This window comes from Trichechus manatus, unplaced genomic scaffold (assembly GCF_000243295.1).
Source record: "Trichechus manatus latirostris isolate Lorelei unplaced genomic scaffold, TriManLat1.0 scaffold00086, whole genome shotgun sequence".
NCBI classification, from domain to species: Eukaryota; Metazoa; Chordata; class Mammalia; order Sirenia; family Trichechidae; genus Trichechus; species Trichechus manatus.
The window spans coordinates 7,654,923-7,676,949 of NW_004444022.1; the positions used below are offsets into that span (position 1 = coordinate 7,654,923).

General features: G+C 35.9%; 1 protein-coding gene across 3 annotated transcripts in view; it reads right to left on the bottom strand.

The window, feature by feature from the left end:
• The window catches only part of LEMD3 (LEM domain containing 3), a 90,926-nt gene that overhangs the window by 25,620 nt on the left and 43,279 nt on the right, over positions 1-22,027 (bottom strand). For 2 of the 3 annotated variants that reach the window (XM_023736103.1, XM_023736102.1), the window contains exons 3-10: positions 21,718-21,784; positions 19,305-19,372; positions 3,411-3,490; positions 3,177-3,322; positions 2,107-2,208; positions 1,902-2,004; positions 1,383-1,472; positions 1,053-1,231 (exon numbers count right to left, since the gene is read on the bottom strand). In XM_023736103.1, coding sequence (XP_023591871.1) covers positions 1,053-1,231; positions 1,383-1,472; positions 1,902-2,004; positions 2,107-2,208; positions 3,177-3,322; positions 3,411-3,490; positions 19,305-19,372; positions 21,718-21,784 — 835 coding nt within the window. The remainder of the gene's footprint in view (positions 1-1,052; positions 1,232-1,382; positions 1,473-1,901; positions 2,005-2,106; positions 2,209-3,176; positions 3,323-3,410; positions 3,491-19,304; positions 19,373-21,717; positions 21,785-22,027) is intronic. The other variant, XM_004381546.3, reaches the window with a different exon arrangement.

Genomic DNA, 22,027 nt, shown 5'->3' on the forward strand with positions numbered 1-22,027 from the left:
ATGTCACTGAACTGTGCATGTAGACATTTTTGAAATGGTGTATCTTTGGCTATGTATATTTTCAAAAAAAAAAAAAAAAAAATGTTGAGGTAACAGCTATCACTAGTACAGTTTGAGTACATGATGACACAGCTGACGGAAAAAGAAATTCCTCTAGGATTTTGGAAAGCAATCTGACAACATCTATTAAAACTGAAGGATATTCAGCTCCCTCAGCCCAGCAATCCTACTCCTGGGAATTGATCCTACAGAAATTATAAATATTCATGCCTACATATTTAAGGAGATTATTATTTATATTTAGAAAAAAATGTAAACAAAATGAATTTATCAACCAATAAATGGTTGATTAGACTAAGATTTACTCCATACTATGGAATATTGTAAAACCATTAACGATAATGAAAAATAATGAATTATGAGTTGATTTGCAGGGATTTCCAAGAGGCATTTTTTAATGAGAAAATTAAGATGCACAGATGTATGTACAATATGATCTAATTTTTCTAAGACAATCAATCACCAAAAGCACCAACATACTTTCATGTACATGTTGTGTAACTACATATGCATTTAAAAAAAAATGGAAAGACCTACAAAAGCTACTTGGCAAGGGGTATATGCAGGTGGAAGGGTGTTTGTGAGAAAGAGGAAGAAGGTAAGTGAAAATTGGTAGGAAAAAAGAGCACTTAAAAAGTTTCAATTCCTTTTATGTAAGAATTATGTGTGTCTGTTAATTGCATAAAGAAATTAAGGAAAAAGTAAGGTTACATCTATAATATTGAGTTGCTTTGTTAAGCGAAAAAAGCAAGATAAAAGTAACGCTTATAGTATTCTATTAAAGAGAACTTATGTTTGGATTATTAAGGAGAAAAGTATATAAGAATACATAAGAAGCTAACACTGATTCCCTCTAAGGGATGGGATTTGAAAAAGAGCTTTGTTTTCATATATCTTCGAATTGTACTATTTCACGTAAAACAAACAAGTATGACTTACAGTTTTTAAAAATCAGAAAAAGATTTACCTTATATATTTTTAAAAATACGCACCTTGACCTTGCCATACTTTAGAAGGTATTACTAATATTTTGTCACAGGACGCAGAAGGCTGGATCCACCTCCAAACCAGAAAATCTGCACCACCTATTCTTCGTGTTTCTGTGCGAACTCTAGACTCATTAGCAGCAAGGAAGTCAACAGCTCTATCCCAGACTTTCTTCATTTTTTTTCTATCATGTGAACAAAATGACAAATTTACTCTCACCTTGGTTGTCTTCTTTTTCAAACCGTAGTAACTGAAGGCAGTGGTTCTTAACTTGGGCTGTTCTCATCACTGCTTACGGGTGTTTTAAAAATAAGATTTACATGCCTGAGCCTCACCTTGGATTACTGAATTTCCATCCCCAGAGGTGGAGCATGAGCATCTGTATTTTTTCCCCCAAAAGCTCCACTGCTGATTCTGATGTGTTGCTAGTGTTAAGAATGTTGATTTAAGACATGGCATCATCTTTTATTTTCAAAAACTTATCATTTAGTTCTTTTATTTAAAAAGCTTCTTGAATAACAAAATAAAGTATTTTGAAGCACATTATTAGAAAAACACCACTGGCTGTAATGTTTGCCTCTGTTTATTTACCAATGAAATTAAAGCAAATAAGGTACAGACTGACAACAAAGAATCAAGAATGTATAGGAATGAGAATGACTTAGAAATTTAGCTGTCATACCACTCAAAATCAGAAGGGTAACAGAAGAGAATTTAGAAAGTAGGGTTGCAAGTACCCAAAAAAGCCTGTACAGTACAAAAGGTCTAGCTGAGACTACTTTCTATATAACTTTCAACACTACAGAAGATACCTACATTTTCATTTGTGTTAACTCAAAAAGTTTTTAACACACCTGTCATGAGGCTGTATTAAGGAATCTCGCACATGTGGAATAGGCATGTAGGGTTGTAAATCTTTATTTTCCTGGCAAGCTTCATTATGACTTCGTAAAACATCTGAAAATAAATCAAACGAATGAATCAATCATTTGCCATCATATGGTAATTTATCACTTAATGAATATTCTAGAAATCATTTAGATTTTAAAAACACCATACCTATAATCTTTACCACCATATCGTACATCTGCCTTGTTTCCTCTTCCTCTTTTGTCCAGCGATATTTCATGTAGCGCAGAACCACACACACCATCACTACACCTGCAATATTTATAGACTTTGTGTTATAAAAATTGTGGTCAATACCATTCAATAATATTGCAACTTGAAACTATTGGGTAACCAGTTGATAAATCTGGTATTTAAAAAAAAAAGCAAAATTAAACAACGACAAAAACAAACAGAAGAAACTTATGACATTTTCTATAATGATTATTTTAACTGCCATAATGGAGTAATGGAATCAGTCCTCAAGACAGGTTGAATTATATATATAATTAAAACTACATAGAAAAGTTTAATATTACAGAGTTTCCAGAGTTTCACTTAATCTCTCTAGAAAAAATATTTCTTTCATTACATTGACAACTGAACATTTAAATTCTAAGTACTATTTTTTTTTAAAACACAATAACGTAACTATGCTTCATAAGCTTTTTCTTTTGCAGCATTAAACTACTGGAAAAGTGAGTCTCATAAGAATGAAAACATACTAAATCTTACTTTTGAGAAAACTGAATTATTTTTATAAGACTTGAAAAGTAATGGGAAAAAAAGGAAATGAGTAACTCCAAAATTCCTATTTTTAATCAAAATAGTCACATAAAATCAGGATTAAAATTTTAATTCAGGTAAATAATATTTTTTAAATAAAAAATAATTTTAATAAACTTATAATTTTTTATGTTTTTCAGTTCTATTTTCTGGAGAAGGTTTCTATGTATGCACTACACTTGCTTTGTCTGTGACATTCTCTGACAAAGTTTTATTTCCATCTCTCCTTAAGGTACTATTTTCTAAGCCCTTACACTGATACTGACATTATAAAAACATCCAACTTTATTATATTTTAATGAAGACCTTCTGATAGGATTTGCATGGCAACTATCACAGAAATGAATCTTCAACCTTCGTCATTTAGCACAATACAGACATACAAAAATTCTATAATGCAACGTATCTTCTTTCTCATGAACAACTGAATCAGGGCTTTACCCCTTACAACTTACCTAAGCATAACAACAATAACCTGTGGGTTACTGTAATAAAAGCACGTCGAAAACGACACCAGAAAGACATCTGTGGTCTTGTGGACTGTAAAAATTGCACATGAGTTATATTTGTCAATTCTTCATCAGGGTCATATCCGACACACCTATTTAAAAATAATTAAAGGAGAGCTTAAAATCAAAAGTCACTTCTTCCAAGTACAAAATGGTCAAAGTGGAAATCAAATCCTTTACCTTATACCAACATCTTTTCCATTTTCTAAAATCCACAGCAATGAGATGTTAAATATATCTCCATATTCAGGACCTAATTCCTAACCAGAAAAATAGAGAAAATAACTAACTATTCTTAATAATTCACATTTTTAAAAAAATCCATAACAAGAGTTTCATATTATGTCCAGGCATGTATAGGACATGTAAGGTGTCCTATAAACAACATACATTATCTTTATATAACATGTTTTAATTACCTAATATACTAAAAATGAATTATTAATTACAGATAAACACAAAGGAGAAAAAGAAGGAAAAAAAGTCACAATTTTCCCACTACCCCAAGATAACCATTGTTAATACTTCGCTGTTTTCGTCTCTCTCTCTCACTTTTTAAAATATTTAGATTTGGGGTTTCTTTTTTTCAATAGTATGTGTTTAAAGTATCACTGTTATAAGACTGAATTAGCCACCTTTTTGTAGGACATTATTTTTAGATGAAAGAAATGACAACTATTCAGACCAGGGTGTTTTACAGACATTCTCTCAACAAAATGAAGTGTGCTTGTCACCTTAAGAAAAAAAAAAAAAAAAATGACAGTGTTACCAATGATAAAATTCAAGCTTTCAAGTGAAAAGCAGAATTTTGAAAAACTTCCATCACTGTGAGTTTTACAGCTTCTCAATACTCGAAGACTTTTCCAATGAGATTAGTGGTGATCATATTAAAACAACTTAGCAGTGTCACATTAGGATATATACTACACAGATCAAATAAAAGACTTGTAATTAATGTGACTTGTAATTAATTAATGTGACTGGTAAATACCTACCTATCTATTCCATGAACAAAAGCTATTTGGGGTCTTTAGTAATTCTAGTAAAAAGGTAATTTTAGTAAAAGGGTCCTGATACCAAGAGGTGTAAGAACTGCTACATAAGGGTATGTGGGTATATGTGTGTGTGTGTGTGTCTGTGTGTGTTTAATATGGCATAATTGTATGTATCAACATCGGAAGATCTGCATAACTCAGTAAACCAATTTTTTTCAAATCGCCAATTCATTATGTTGTATAACCATGCATGAGGAAAAGATCCATTCAAAGTGCAAACTAGGGCAAAGGATTTTATGAAACTCAGTACAAAAAGTTCACTGATATGGTTTCAACTCCACATTGCAACTAACCTTTAAGAACTACCTGTAGAATTCTGATGTAGTATCAGAGAAAAATATCTACAATTATCTGAAAAGGTTATTAAGATAATTTTCCTTGTTTTGATTACATATCCGTGTAAAGCTGGATTTTCTTCATGTACGTCAACCAAAACAGGAGATATGAGAATCCAGTTGTCTTCTATTAAGCTAGACATTAAAGAGATTTGCAAAAATCTCAAACACCACCACTCTTCTCCCTATATGGAGCCCAAGTGGCGTAGTGGTTAAGAGCTCAGCTGCTAACCAAAAGCTCAGCAGTTCGAACCCAGCAGCCGCTGCCTGGCTCTGCGGCAGTTCTACTCTGTCCTATAGTGTCGCTATGAGTTGGAACTGACTCGACGGCAATGGGTTGTTGTTGTTTTCACTGTTTTTATTTTGGAAAATATAGTTTTTTTTTCATAAAAATACATTATTTATGTTAACATGCAATATGCTCGTTATTCTTAATGAAAAAGTTAATTTAAAATTTTTCTTCAATTTTATAATTTGGTAAATACTTATCTATCTAGCTATCTCATGAACAAAAGCTATTTGGGGTCTTTAGTAATTTCAGGTGTATAAAAGGGTCCTGATACCAAGAGATACAAGAACTGTTACATAAGGTTGCATTTTTAAAAAACAAAATATTAAAAAAAATTAAGTGAGATCATATCTATACTGCTCTTCCACTTGCTTTTTTCACAGAACAAAGTGTTGTGAGTTTCTATGTCAGAATACATGGAACTCCAATTTTTTATTTTTATTTTTTAACAGCAAAATAAGTATCCTATTGTATGGTTATTCTATACTTTTAACTAATCTACCCCTTACTGATGAACATTTAGTATTTCCAATTTTTAAATACATCAAATAATACTGTAATAAACATCTTTCATTTAGTCAACAAATATGCATTAAAATCCCACTATGTGCCAAGTGGAGCCCTGGTGGTGCAGTGGTTAAGAGCTCAGCTGTTAACCAAAAGGTCAGTAGTTCAAATCTACAAGCTGCTCCTTGGAAACCCTATGGGGCAGTTCTACTCTGCCCTATAGGGTTGCTTTGAGTCAGAATTGACTCAGTATCAATGGATTTGGTTTGGTTTTTTGGTATGTACCAGGTACTGTTGTTTCAGTTACTAGAGATGTAACGCTGAACAAAGAACAGATGGAACACTGAAGTTACAACTCCCTGTGTTCATGGAGCATATATTCTATTAGAAAGTATGTCTTTAAGAACTTTTGAAGTGCAAAGAATGAATTTCTAAAAGTAGAAATAAGTTATTTTTAAAAATCACTTTAAAAAATTTTTATAAGAAATATTGTATTTTAACAACAGATTCTTCAAGCGTTGGAAATTACAAGGCTTTTATTTGATCAGTATAGTATATACTCTAATATGACACTGGTAAGTTATTTTAATATATCAAATTTACAAATGTAATAAAATGTTTTACCAAACTGAACTAAATTGCTAGGCATCACTACCTATGTGTAAATATAACCAGGATTTTTCAGATGATGAAGATAATTGTAGGTCATCTGTTACCCATCCTCCCCCCACGAAAAGTGTGGTTATTCATTATAGCATTATTTATAAACACTAAAAAATTTGTAGCCAGTGTAAATATTTAATAATTGAGAAATGTTTATATCTGAGATCATTTCAATGGGATATTATAAACTAAGAAATGATCACTGATGAAAGCTAAATAACCATATGCTTAAAAAAAACAAAATTTAATTTACATATAACTAAAAGATGTGCACATACGAACAGGAGCTAGAAAGAAATAAGGAAAAAGATTTCTGTTAAAGTTTTAATACTGCTTTAAAGTGTTATGCAATAGAATTATACAAAATAATTTCTGGTCATCATTGTTTTAATTGTTATAAATAACATTATTAGAAATCATTTTGTAAATAACTAAAACCAAACAGAATTCATATTCACTTGCTCTAAAATTAGAGAAGAAAAATAGTTCTAAACATAGAAAGATAAAGGAGTATCAAGAGAGTGTACTTCTGTTACACTGCATGGATCAGGATTAAACAAAGCACAAATTATACAGGACTTTGCAAATCTATAAAGCAAGCTTAATATGGGTTACCCATGGTGCTGGAGACATGACTGTGGTTATTCTTTTTTGTAACGTTATTGACTAGTTTAGGTTTTTAAAAAAGGTTTCATACTCATTTATTTCCTCTAAAGACATGGAGATAATAAAATCTTCAAAGACATGGATGTTATAAAAATCAGTGAAATATATGTCATATTTATCTGTGTTTATATACATGTTCCTGGAGCCCTGGTGGCGCAGTGGTTAAGCGCTCAGGCTGCTAACCAAAAGGCTGGCAGTTCGAATCTACTAGCTGCTCCTTGTAAATCCTATGGGGGCAGTTATACTACTATAGGGTTGTTATGACTCGAAATCAACTTGACAGCAACAGGTTTGGTTTTCTGGTTTTTATATACATGCTCAGGAGTCTCTGGGTGGTGCAAATGGCTAAGCGCTCAACTACTAACCAAAAGGCTGGCAGTATGGACCCTCCAGAGGCACCTCAGAAGAAAGGCCTGGTTATATGCTTCTGAAAGGTCACAGCCTTAAAACTCTACGGAGCTGTTCTACTTTGCAACACATGGTGTCACAATGAGTCGGAAATGACTTGACGACAACAACTGTGTTTTTTTTATACCTGCTCTTCAGCTTGTATGACTACAATATGCAGAGAATTAGAACATGCTTGGTATTACAACATAGAACTTCGAAGACTAGACTATAATGTAAATTTCAGATAATGTGAAAACAAATTTTCAAGTTTGCTAGTTGTATGTTTTAAATATAAAAATACTTTTAGGAGGCAGAAGACATTGTAAATAGCATTACTATCCTCATAAATTATCCTTAAAAATGTAAATAATGGTTCAAATTAATAAGGAGACCCTCCCTAATAAGCTGTACATGAGAAGGAACAAAGAGCCTAAAACTTGTGATTATAAGAGTAAGAAAACGGTAGCTGTTGTTATTTTCCCATTATCTGCTTTTTCTTTCCCATGTTAATAACATTCAATATTCACTCCTTGGTGGCACAGTGGCTAACAGTTTGGCTGCTAACCAAAAGGTTGGCAGTTCAAATCCACCAGCTGCTCCTTGGAAACTCTATGGGGCAGTTTTATTCCATCCTATAGGGTCGCTATGAGTCGGAACTGACTTGATGGCAATGGGTTTGGTTTTTTTTTTGGTATTTAGAATACAGTAGAACCATGGAATATCCACTTTATGAATATACAGTCTCAAAAAACAATTGATACTTTATTTATAACCTCAATTAAAGGTTCAATAGGGTGTTGATGTCTTAAACAGGCCATTACTTCCACAAATATTCTATACAAAATATAGACCGCTACAATGCTATGAAGTGGAATTTTTATAGATATATAAAAGTTGGATTTTTCTAGTTTAAATAACTTAGATTAATCTTATAGCATACATAGATAGCATCTACCTTATTTTATATAAGAATCTAAACTGTTTTATTATTCACTTTTGTAACTCCCTGCAAAGCGGTAGGTAAGGCAGTTGTAGGCAAACTTTTTCCGTAAAGGACCAGAGAGAAAATATTTTAGGCTTTGTAGCTATATACATCTCTGGTCTCTGTGTATAATTTTTTTTTTTTCTAAAGTAACCCTTTAAAAAGGTTGTAAAAACCATAGCTCCCAGACCATACAAAAAACAGGCCACAGGCTGGATTTGTCCTGTGGGTAGTAGTTTGCCAACCCCTTAGGTAAGGCATTCCAGCACATAAAACAAACATTTTCCAATAACTGATGAAAAAATCAGGAGGAAACTTAAGTTTTTAATTTTTAAAGCAGGTCTAATGAGTACTATTTACACAAACAGAACGGCTAAGTCAACATACTGCTGAGTGCTTCAAATAAATCTTTCTAAATTCAAAGTATGTTTTCCCAATTTTTTAACAACTCTGTCTTAACACATTGTGTACACCCAAACACACACACACTTCCATGGTCTCCCTCAAATGTACCTTACTTTCAAAATCACTGGCCAAAACTGTATTTGAAATCCATGCCAGAGGCTATTTACTTAGTTTCAAAGTTACAAAAATATTACTGTTTCACATAAAAGACTTAGCTCATTAAATAAAGAAACAAAATTTGGTAAAGAGGAGATAAAAACATTGTTACAAGGGAGAAGTCAAGCAAGTATTAAAATCTATTGTGGACAATTCACAATAGGGATAATTTACATGATCATAATACCTATGCAGTTTTCTGGTTAATGAATATTCTGGTTAATTGTGAGATGATATATGCTATACATCAGATGCTATCCTTTAAATAACTACAATATAAAAAAAAAAACAAAAAACCAAACCCATGGCCTTCGAGTTGATTCTGACTCATAGCGACCCTATAGGACAGAGTAGAACTGCCCCATAGGGTTTCCAAGGAGTAGCTGGTGGATTCGAACTGCCGACCTTTTGGTTAGCAGCTGAGCTCTTAACCACTGTGCTACCAGGGCTCCAATTACAACGTAACACATAGGAAATAAATGTAATCCTAACTATGATTTAACTGTTGATGATTCAGTGGGAACTTGACAATCTTTCAACTCTAGGAATAATGAAAAGAACCTGGTCTTTCAAATCAGGCAGGCATGGGTTCAGATCCTGGCTCCATTACAGACTAGGTATATGTAGAAAATTAAGTGGGGACAAGAGAAAATATGTCATATATATGCATCTACTTTGACTACTTCTCAGATCCTAACCCTTATCCACGGTCAGTACCTTGTTGACTCAATAGGTGGAGCTAAAGGTTAAGAACCCAGTCCTTCCATCTAAGAGATAGGCTGAACAGTATAGTGAGAACAACGAGCAAGTAATTTGGTTATATTCTCAGTTCCATCACATACTGCTAGCACATACTTTATAAAAGAACTCTGAACTTCAGCTCTTTTATAAAGTGGGTCTGATACCAACTACCTTGCTGACTCACTGTGAAATTAAAGGTAATATATAGGAAGTACTTAAATTGTACTTGATAAATTGTAATTATCCTGATATTTCTACCTCATGTTGCTTCTCAAAACATTAACTTTTCTATGCAAACATAATTTTATTAATAGTCATCAGCATTCCAAGCTAGGTCATAAAAAGTCTAGCCAGCCCCATAAATCAGCACATTTACAGTTATCTTCTTTCCTACTATTTTCTTCACAAACCTTAACCATACTCATCGTGTTAAAGGCCAAATAAGTTTTGAAAGAGACCTAGGAACTTAACCACTATTTATTACATCATTCTGTAGGGAAGTATCACACTATGCTCCCACCATTTAACATAACCAATCATGTTTCCACAAAAATATAATGCTATGTATTTCCTAAATATTCCACTAGAGGGACCTCTTAACTTTGCACAAATCAAAAAAAAAAAGGTTATAAATCTCAAAAAAGATTAAAAAAAGACCAAGGAGGGAAAAAATGGGGGACTCTGAAAAAGTGTTAAAATTATTTAATTAAATTATTTCTTTAAATTTCCTTTGAAGGAGAAATAAAAATGAGTTGAACGTACTAAAGAGTCAAACTCAAGGAAACAAATTCCATCAAATGTTTGCCAAGTACTGTGCTTAAGATGGAGCCCTGGTGGTGCAGTGGTTAAGAGTTCAGCTGCTAACCAAGAGGCTGGCAGTTCAAATCCACCAGCCGCTCCATGGAAACCTTATGGGACAGTACTACTCTGTCATATAGGGTCACTATGAGTCGGAATCCACTTGCTAGCAACTTTTCTTTTTTTTTGGATGAATAAGATGTGCTAGAAGTTGGGGACAAAATAGCTTACACCTGCTGGAGTTCCACACATTCTCTGGGTCCTTTACTACTGGATCCACAGCTTAATTATGTTGCTGCTGAGACCACAGTACAAAATACATGGAATTTACAACAGATCTCTCTCCATAAGCAGAAAGCCTATAATATACACATTATCATCGTTTGATACCAGCTTTATAGAGGGATTCTTCCATATTTATCTTAGAATGTAGTTAAAAGTCTTTCAAAATAGCCAATTTTGGTTAGATTGTGCTAAAACTCATTTCAAACTGAAAAGTAATTTGGTAACATACATCAAAAGCATTTTTAAAAGTTTATGCCCTTTGAACAAGTAATTTCCTTTTTTGGACTATTCGCTAAAGAAATAATAGAAAATCAACTACTATATGCAAAGATTAGAACGCTTTTGTAATACTAAAAAACCACAAACCAATACAATGCAGCCATACAATGTAGTATTTATTATTCAGTCATAAAAACAGAGTTTTCAAAAACCTGTTCAATGACAAGGAAAAATGCTCACAATAATTTTAAGGGAAAAAAGATATGAATACTTAAAATATAAATATCATACTTAAATAATATTAATATAAAAATTCATATATGGAAAAAAAGACTAGAAAAAAAGATACCCAAACGGTACCAATAGGTGGTGCATTTGATACGCTGTTTCCCTTTTCTTTATCTTCTATACAAATTATGAACATAATTTTATATTGAAAATTAAGTATTACAACGTTACTTAAAAGCTTATCTAGACCCTAATACTTTATATACTGAGAAAAATTCCTATTTGTCAAATGCACATTTTTTTTTAATGGCAGTTCAAATTGCATCTAAGGTTATGCAAGTTATGACAGGTTTCACAGCACTTTAAAACCTGAAAATGGGATTCCAAAATGAAAAGTTTAACACAAACACACACACACAAACAAATCTAAATATATAAGGGCATTAACATTTCTAGGTAAAATAACTTCACTTGACTAAGAAACAGAATTACATTAATTCAGCATCTTTTGTAAAAACATACATAGAAATTCTACTAATTAAAAAAAAAAGCAAAACCCAATCTGAAACATAATTCTAGGGAAAAGATATGAAACTCTTAAATATTTTTTAAACCCTTTGGTGACCTGTGGGACATACATTATCCCAACCACTTTTTATGCCTCTGAAGTTCTTTGTTGCCTTAGTCAGATTTTTAACGCTTTTAGCTTCAAAGTGGGAGCCTTTTGAAATGCATGAAACTCAAGAACCCTGAGTTGGAGCCTCATTACTGTGTAGGATGAGCACTGTGTTAGGTGATGTCTTCTGGGTGTGTGAATTTTGTAAACTTTTGACAGGTTTGCCTTTACTTCTGTGAGATAAGCCTCCTCACTATGTTTCCCAGTTACCAGGTTTTCCTAACAATGTACTTACCACAATAAGCTATTCCTAGTCTTCATTCGGACCCCTGGTTGCTCAGTGGTTAAGAGCTCGGCTGCTAACCAAAAGGTCGGCAGTTCGAATCCACCAGCTGCTCCTTGGAAACTCTATGGGGCAGTTCCACTCTGTCCTATAGGGTCGCTATGAGCTGGAATCAACTCAATGGCAATGTGTTTAGTTTTTTGGTTTGGTTATCTTCATTCAGTCACAGTGGCCATTTTCTCCCTGACGCCATTCACTGTTTCCAGGTGTTACTGGCTCCCTGCTCTGCTTTTAGTCTTTGTTCTGCAATCTTTAAGGACTGCTTTTCTAGATTCTGATACTGTATTGCAGTGGTACTTTTCAAGAAGCTCAAACTCCTTCAAGTTATTCTTACCCTGCATTCAACCTTAGGGCCCAAGCATTACTTCCAAGTGTAGCAGGCGGAATGCATCACTGTGATCAGTTCTGCAAGACTCCAGGGCAGCTGTTTCTACTTCTTAGCTGTTAATACTGCTTTTGTTATAATGAAGAATATACAATAGTGATAATTTTTTTGATTCAAATTCCTTTAGTTTTATTTATTTGGGCTGGTAAGTACTGCTTTTGCAGTAATGAAGAATGCAGTGTAGTGGTAATTTTCCTGAGATAAAAAATCTCTTGGCTTTAGTTACTTAGGCTGTAAGTGCAGCTTTTGCAGTAGGAAGAATATATTCTACCATGTTTTAAAAAGTTTCACAAAAAATAAAAAAGAAAGAGACTAGAATAAAGTGTATGTGTAGTCATTTCCAGATGCCTTCATCTTTTACCTCATGTTTGGCAAATTTTCAAGAAATAAAAAATTTTACAGAAAACAATTTTTATCATCGACATCAGTAGGATTTACTACGTTCAGTGTCCACTGGGACATACGTGATCCCAGATGATGCGTATAAAAATCCACAAATAATAACAAAAATTCTGAATTGGTCATTTAATCAGCATGCCTTCCATTGGTGAACACACATGGTATCAACAAAACAATCAAAGGAGAAAATAATTGGGCCACCAATTAACTAACTTCAGGCAGTTTCCAGCTCAATTCATGTATACACTAATTATTATGTAAAAGAATGACCATGCATGGATGCTTTTAACTCCACTGTAGCTAATGTTTAGTAAAACTAATCTCTTGCACCTACCTCCAGCTTCTTGCGGTATGCTAAGTAAATAATTCGAGAAGCTGGACTATATGAAGAAAAATGTGGTATCAGGATTGGTGGAAGACATATTAACAACCTGCAATACGCGTAGGACACAACCTTGCTTGCTGAAAGTGAAGAGGACTTGAAGTACTTACTGATGAAGATCAAAGACCACAGCCTTCAGTATGGATTACACCTCAACATAAAGAAAACAAAAATCCCCACAACTGGACCAATAAGCAACATCACAAGATAAACGAAGACAAGACTGAAGTTGTCAAGGATTTCACTTTACCTAGATCTACAATCAACACCAGTAGAAGCAGCAGTCAGGAAATCAAATGATGTATTGCATCAGCAAATCTGCTGCAAAAGACCTCTTTAAAGTGTTAAAAAGCAAAGATGTCCCTTTGAGGAGTAAGATGTACCTGACCCAATCCATGATATTTTCAATAGCTTCATACGCATGCAAAAGCTGGACAATGAATAATGAAGGCTGAAGAAGAATTGAAGCTTTTGAATTACAGTGTTGGCAAAGAATACTGAATATATCAAGGGCTGCCAGAAGAACAAACAAATCTGTCTTGGAAGAAATACACACAGAGTGCTTGCTCCTTGGAAGCAAGGATGGCAAGACTTCATCTCACATACTTTGGAGGGACCAATCCCTGGAGAAGGACATCATGCTTGGTAAAGTAGATGGTCAGTGAAAAAGAGGAAGACCTGTGACGAAATGGACTGCTGACACAGTGGCTGCAACAATGGGCTCAAATATGACGATTGTGAGGATGCTGCATTACTGGGCAGTGCTTTCTTCTGTTGTACATAGGGTTGCTATAAGTCAGAACCAACTCAACGGCACCTAACAACAACATTCTCTTGCACCTACTGATTCCTTAGAACTACTGGACACTGGCTCTGAACGAACATTAATTCCAGGAGACCCAAAATGTCACTATGGACCACCAGTCAGAGTAGGGGCGTATGGAGGTCATGTTATCAATGGAATCTTAGCTCACAATAGGTCCAATGAGTTCCCGAACTCATCCTATAGTGATTTCCCCAGTCCCAGAATGCACAATTGGAACAGCCATAATCAGTAACCAGCAGAACCACCACACTGGATCCCAGATATATGGAGTAAGGGCTATTATGTAGGAAGCCAAGTGGAAGCCATTAAAACTGCCCCTTCCTAGGAGAATAGAAAACCAAAAGCAATTCTGCATTCCTGGACGGACTGTAGAGATTACTGCCACCATCAAGGACTTGAAGGATGCAGGGTGGTGATTCCCACCAAATCCCCTTTCAACTCTCCTATATGGCTTGTGCAAAAAACAGATGGATCACTGGAAACTTAACCAAGTGATGACTCCAATTGCAGCTGCTATTCCAGATGTGGTTTCAATGCTTGAGCAAATTAATACATCTCCTGGTACCTGGTGCGCAGCTATTGATCTGGCTAATGCCTTTTTCTCCCTACCTGTTTCGAAGGACCACCAGAAGCAGTTTGCCTTCAGCTGGCAAGGCCAGCAATATACTTCACTGTCCTACCTCACAGGCCTATCAACTCTCCAGCCCTATGTCATAACTTAGTCTGCAGGGACCTTGATTGCCTTTCCCTTCCGTAAGAGATCACACTGGTCCATTACATTGATGATGACATTATGCTATTTGGACGTAGTAAGGAAGAAATATCAATGACTCTAGACTTATTAGTAAGACATTTGCATGCTAGAGGGTAGGAAATTAATCTGACAAAACTTCAGGTGCTTTCCCCCTCAGTGAAATTTCTAGGGGTCCAGTGGTATGAAGCATATCAAGATATTCCTTCTCAAGTGAAGGTTAAGTTGTTACATCTGGCCTCTCCTACAACTAAAAAGGAGGCACAATGCCTGGTGGGTCTCCTTGGATTTTGGAGGCAAAATACCCCTTATTTGAGTGAGCTACTCTGGCCTATTTATCAAGTGATTCGAAATGCTGCTAGTTTTGAGAGGTGCCCAGAACAAGAGAAGGCTCTGCAGTAGGTTCAAGCTGCCATTAAAGCCACTCGGCCACTTGGGCCATATAATCTGGCTGATCCAACGGTTCTTAAAGTGTCAGTGGCAGATAGAGATGCTGTTTGGAGTCTTTGGTAGGCCCCTATTGATGAATTACAGCACAGACCCCTAGGATTCTGGAGCAAAGCTCTGCTGACCACTGTAGATAACTACTCTCCTTTTGAGAAACAGCTTTTGGCTTGTTACTAGGCCCTGGAAGAGACTGAACGTTTAACCATGAGCCACCAAGTCACTATACAGCCTGAGCTACACATCATGAACTCGGTGTTATCTGACCCACAGAGTTATAAAGTCGATCTGCACAGCGGCACTCCATCATTAAATAGAAGTGGTATATACAAGGTCAGGCTCAACCTGAAGGAATAAATAAGTTACATGGAAGTGGCCCAAATGCCCATTGTTCCTACTCTTGTCACATTACCTTCCTTCTCCCAGTCTGCAACTATGGGCTCACGCACAGTTCTTTACAAACAGTTGACTGAGGAAGAGAAAACTCATGCTTGGTTTACATATGGTTCTGTGCAATATGCAGGCACTACTCAGAAGTTGATGGCGGCAGCACTGCAGCCCCTTTCTGGGACCTCCCTGAACGGCAGTGGTGAAGGGAAACGCTCCCAGTGGGCAGAACTTTGGCAGTACACCTGGTTGTTCATTTTCCTTGGAAGGAGAGATAGCCAGATGTATGATTTTATAGACTCCCAGGCTGTAGCCAATGGTTTGGCTGGATGGTCAGGGACTTGGAAGGCACATGATTGGAAAATTGCTAACAAGGAGGTATGGGGAAGAGGCATGTGGATAGATCTCTCTGAAACGGCCAAAGAAGTGAAGATATTTGTGTCTCATGTGAATGTTCACCAAAGGGTGACCTCAGCAGAGAAGGATTTTAACAATCAAGTGGATAGGATGACGTGTTCTGTGAATACCAGACAGCTTCTTTCCCTAGCCACTCCCGCCACTGCCCAATGCGCTCATGAACAAAGTGGCCATGGTGCAGGGACAGACGTTATGCATGGGCTCAGCAACACGAAGTTCCACTCACCAAAGCAGACTTGGCTACAGCCACTGCTGAATGCCCAATCTGCCAGCAGGAAAGACCAACAATGAATCCCCGATATGGCACCATTCCTCAAGGTGATCAGCCAGCAACCTGGTGACAGGTTGATTACACTGGACCACTTCCATCATGGAAAGGGCAGTGTTTTGCTCTTACTGGAACAGACACTTACCCTGGATATGGATTTGCCTTTCTTGCACACAATGCTTCTGCCAAAACTACCACCCATGGACTTCCAGAATGCCTTAGCCACTGTCATGGTATCCGAAACAGATCTAGGGACTCACTTTACGGCAAATAAAGTATGGCAATGGGCCCATGCTCATGGAATTCACGGGTCTTACCATGCTCCCCATCATCCTGAAGCACTCAGCTTGACAGAACAATGGAATGGCCTTCTAAAGATGCAATTATGGCACCAGATAGGTGGCAATACATTGCAAGATTTGGGCAATGTTCTCCAGGAAGCTGTAGATGCTCTAAATCAGTACCCAATATATGGTGCTGTTTCTTCCATAGCCAAGATTCATGGGTCCACGAATCAAGGGGTGGAAATGGGAGTGGCACCACTCGCTATTACTCCTAGTGACCCACTCGCATTTTGCTTCCTGTCCCCAGGACCCTGTGCTCTGTGGGTCTAGAGGTCTTAGTTCCAAAAGAGGAATGCTCCTACCAGGAGACACAACACTGATTCAACTGAACTGGAAGTTAAGAATGCCACCTGGCCACTTTGGGCTCTTAATGCCTCTGGATCAACAAGCAAAGAAGGGAGTTACTGTATTGGCTAGTGTGATTGATCCTAACTACCAAGGGGAAATCAGATTGATATTACATAATGGAGGTGAAGAGGAGTACGTCTAGAATACAGGAGATCTTAGGACGTCTCTTAGTACTAACCATGTCCTGTGACTAAAGTCAATGGAAAACTACAGCAAAGCAATTCCAACATGACTACTTAATGGCCAAGACCCTTCAGGAATGAAGGTATGTGTCATTCCACCAGGCAAAGAACCATGACCAGCTTAGGTGCTTGTGAAATAGGACATTATGTGATTTGGATGTTGTGTGAACACCATACAGTCACACACTGCGTAACATGCATCTGGGCAACTTCTGACCACATATACATCTGTGGTCCCATAAGGTTATATGGAGAAATCAATGGCGTGGTTACTGCATTTGCAACTGCAGCACTCACTGGTGGCCGCACAAGCCTCCCATGCTGAGTAGTGTGTGCAGGGTCAACAAACAATTGCTTAGCAATACGAGGTGGGCAATTGGAATAACAAATGTGAAGCATGCAAACTTCCCACCTCATGTTGCTAAGCGATTGTCAGCACAGCTCAGCATGGGAGGCCTGCACACTTCAATAGCTGGCCACCAGTAAGCAAGTAAGCACTGAGGTCACAAATGCTGTAAACACACAGCTGATTTCCCCATATTACCTTATGGGACCACAGACTTATATGCAGTTGGAGATAGCCCGAATGGACATTATGCAGTGCATGACTGCATATATATTGCAAATATCTTTGTTTTCTTCCCTGCCTTATTCTATTACTTATTATAAAATATAAGATGTAAATGGGCTAGTGCATTTTCAGTTGCATACATGCTAGTTGTACCATGTTAGGCGCAAGTAATGACAATAATTGTCTTTACTCAGAGATTATATATGGTTTAAGGAGACGTGCACAGGTGCCAATTTGACAAGGGGTGGACTGTGCTGTTTAAGGTTATGTGTCAACTTGGCTAGGCCATGATTTTCAGGGGTTTGGCAGATATTATGCAATCATCCTCCACTTTGTGATCTGATAGGAACAGCCGAGCAGTTGAAAGGGGAGTTCCTTTGGGGTGCGGCCTGCATCCAATATACATAGATGCTCTAGCAAAGCTCATGCTCTCTGGATCCTGCATCCAACCTGTCATCCTCTGATCTCCAGTTCTTGGGATATGAGCCAGCAGCCTGCCATCTAACCTGCAGATTTTGGGCTTTGCCAGCTCCCAAAGCCCTGTGAGCCAGCAGCCTGCTGTCTGACCTGCCGATTTTGGGTTCGTCGAATCAGGAGAAGCCTCCAGCCTTATGTCTGACCCATGGATTTGGGCCTTGCCAGCCTCCAGAACTGTGTGAGCCATTTCCTTGATATAAATCAACCTCTCTCTCTCCCACTCTGTGTGTGTGTATGTGTATGTATGTGTGTGTATATGTGGGGGGTGTGTGTGTGTGTGTGTGTGTGTGTGTGTGTGTGTGTGTGTACTCTTCACTGATCTGCACCTCTAGAGAACTCAGCCTAAGACAGATGGGTGCAGAAAAGTTAAGGAACTTTACCGAGATACAGATCTTCTATGTAGCAGTGCTGGAATCTGAATCCAGATCTAATCTTCACATTACCTTGTCTTAGCATCTTTTGGGTATCTACATATAAGCCATGAATTAAGTTTAAAAACTCAATCCACGTTTCTCATTTTTGAAAAGCATATCATGAGAGACTGTCACCAAAACCTTGCTGATTTAAATAAAAAATCATATACTATATTCCTAATTTAAATAAAAAGGTGAGGGGGATGAAGTTTGTATGACATGACATGTATATGACAGTGAACCCATGCCAGTTTCATTTCCATTTGGAAGTACTCACATCTTTATGGAATTATCTTAATTGGACTGACATCAAGCTCTCTAGTATCGTTTTCAAAATCTACTTTCCCCCTTTTAAAATCAGAATAACACTTGTCCATCTTTACCTTCCAGTACCTTTCCTGTCATCAAATTTCCCAAAGATTACTTACAGTAGTTTAGCAAATTCATCAGCACGTTCTCTCAGTACCCTGAGACAAAATTATTGAAATAAATGACAAAAGTTAGATACTTACTTGCTTGCATACATGCTGCTCACCTATCTCAACTGGTACTCTTACCAATGTTGCTTGTACACTTTCCATATTAATATACATTCTCTCAAAGAATGTTCTAAAACAAACTAAAACAAAAAATGTTGACCAATTCTGCTTTCTCCATCTGCTTACACTGATACCAAATAGTAGGCCCAAACTTTTAACAATACAATTAAAGTAATCAAATGCATGATACTTTTGATATAAGTAGTAATGATTCATACAAACTTTAAGAATATAACTATTAAAATTCTAATTTTACTGCTTACTTTTAAATATGCAGCTGCCTCTTGGACAGAAAGCGTTCTCTGGCTAGAACTGCCACATTCATGATCTCCTGGAAAGATTAACATATTATTAGTTTTGAATCAGTATTATGTGAAACAGAATAAAACAAATAAGATTAAAATATTTTACAAATTACAGTTATAGGTTATATTATAATCAGTAAAGAAAGAATATCAACAATACTATTTATATTTTTTATTAAAAAACCCCAGTAAGTGATATAAACTACCATTACATAAGCCACACCTTTAAATTCATTTCAGTCTATACAGGAACATATCGTCCTCTTACTTTCTCAACTAGATTGTAAGCCAGGGAAGGAACCATGTCATACTGATGCCAATCCACACCAAAGGCCCTCCACAGATAGGTATTAGGTATTATTTCTGATGGTGGAAAATTCAGCAAATTCATTGTGCAAACTCACACATCTATCTCTTCCCAAAGCTAATAACTCAATGGTTCAAATAAGTTGGAATTTATTATTGAATTAAAATATGTGCATTTTCAGTATAACTAAGCTACATTTAGCAAGAGGTGTGTATGCCTTAAAAATTGTTATAACACAGATCAACAGGGAAACTAGGCTGAAGCTTCTTTCTATGGCTTCTACCTATGACTGGGTTTCTACAATGGAGATAATCTGCTGAATACAAAAGTTTGGAAAACTACAGTTTTTCTTTTCTTGTAACTGTTTATAAGAAGGGAATCCAAAGCCTTGTGTTTTAGGCTGTATGTGATTATTAGAGATCAATTATCCTCATTACTGAACTTCAATTCTAAGTTTTTCCTACCGTTTCTGTCAAGCAGTTTACAAAAAAATTTTAACATGACAGTACTATAATTAAAATGAAATTCTTGGCAAATTCTTCTGTAATAAAAGTAACTAAGTTCTTATCAGTTCCGTTTGAATAGTCAGATTTTAATAGTGGTAGCTATAAAAAGGGAAGAAGTTCCCAATTAGATGAATAATTCTTTGAACTTTACAATGCATTCTCAGAGATTCAGATTCCATACATCTACAGCAGAAGTCAGCAAATTACAGCCTATGGGCCAAATCTGATCTGCTACTTGTTTTTATAAATGAAGTTTTACTAGAACACAGCCACACTCCTTCATTTATGTAGTATCTATGGCTGCTTGCATACTATAACGGCAGAGTTGTATAGTTGTGACATAGTCTCATCTGCAAGGCCTAAAATATCTACCATCTGGTCCTTCACAGCAAAGTTTGCTGACCCCTGCTTCATAAGAAGGAATTTATATATCTAAAAGTGCCCTAGATTATGCTGATCTAGTGGGCCATGGACCACACTTCATAAAACAATTCTATAGAAACAGCTGTAGAAGCTTGTGGTAGCAACAACAGAATTCCTAGCTACAGTATACACTTAACCCATTTCTGGGTGCTATAGCATACCAAATAGATGTCATTAGCTTGCAACATATGAATATTATTGTCCAGTCAGTGCAAAGAATGCTGTTAGTGATATACACAGAATTATAAGCCTAAAAAATTGGCTAGAATTAAGGACTCCCCCTTCAAAAAAAAAAAAGATTGGTGATAGCACAGGGAACTGTCAGGATCCTAAATGCCCCTATTCAACCAGAGAAGTTCCACTTTTACCTACTAGGCTTCTATCTACAATCTGCTTTCTATAAAGGTACAAAAGGGATCTGCTGTGCACAACAATTTGAAAAACTACATTTTTCATTTCTTGTAACTGATTATAAGAAGAGAATCTGAAGCCTTTTCTTTCAAGCTATATATGAACTAACAATAAATAAAAAAGTTAGAAGGTAATAAATCTGCATCTATTAAAACTTATATACACTACACTTGATACCAATTCACCTATAATAAATTATTCTAATTGCAGATATGTTCATATCTAAGAGCTCTCAAAGACTTACTAAGAGTGGAATATAAGGAAAATGCAATGAATCATAAAAAACAAATTCTAGGAAAATATTTTATCCAAGGGAATGACATCTATACAACCACCAAAAAAGAATTTGCACTTTTATTTAATCTAGGATTTTAGTTAATTCATTGCCTACCCAATTCAACTGATATTTAAGCTTTCAGAATTTTTTGTTACTATTAATGCAATAAAGAAACTTGATTCACTTTAAAATTATACAACACAGTATGCATGGATGTCTGTACAAGTTAGACATAACACATATGGCAGAAAGGAAGAGGCCTTGATTAAATATACCTACAAAAATTTTAAAAAACCACTCCATATAGGTAGTAAAAACTTCTAAAGAGAAAATAATCCACAAATATAACACTGGACTTAGGAAAAACTACTTCTACTGTTACAGCATGCTACATATGCAAATTAATTTTTCCAAAGATTCTGAGACTATGAATGTTAAAACAATTACCTGCAAGCTGTGCCAATCGATCATGAAGCTTGTATAATGTGTTCATCATAAGATTTTTTTTACTTTCCTAAAATTAAGAAAAGTTATTATAAAATGTCTAATTCCAAGAAAAAATATGTGCCAAATAATTGATCTCATTTAAAAAAATTTAAACTCCTAGAAGTTACATAATCCAAAAGACAAATTCATATTTAAACAATGGCCATTATATTTAAAGATACCGTAATCTAGAAATCTAAGTTATCACTCTAAATATTTTACTTTCTTGAGGATGGTTGAAAATTTGGCACTAAGATTAGTGCTAAAAAAA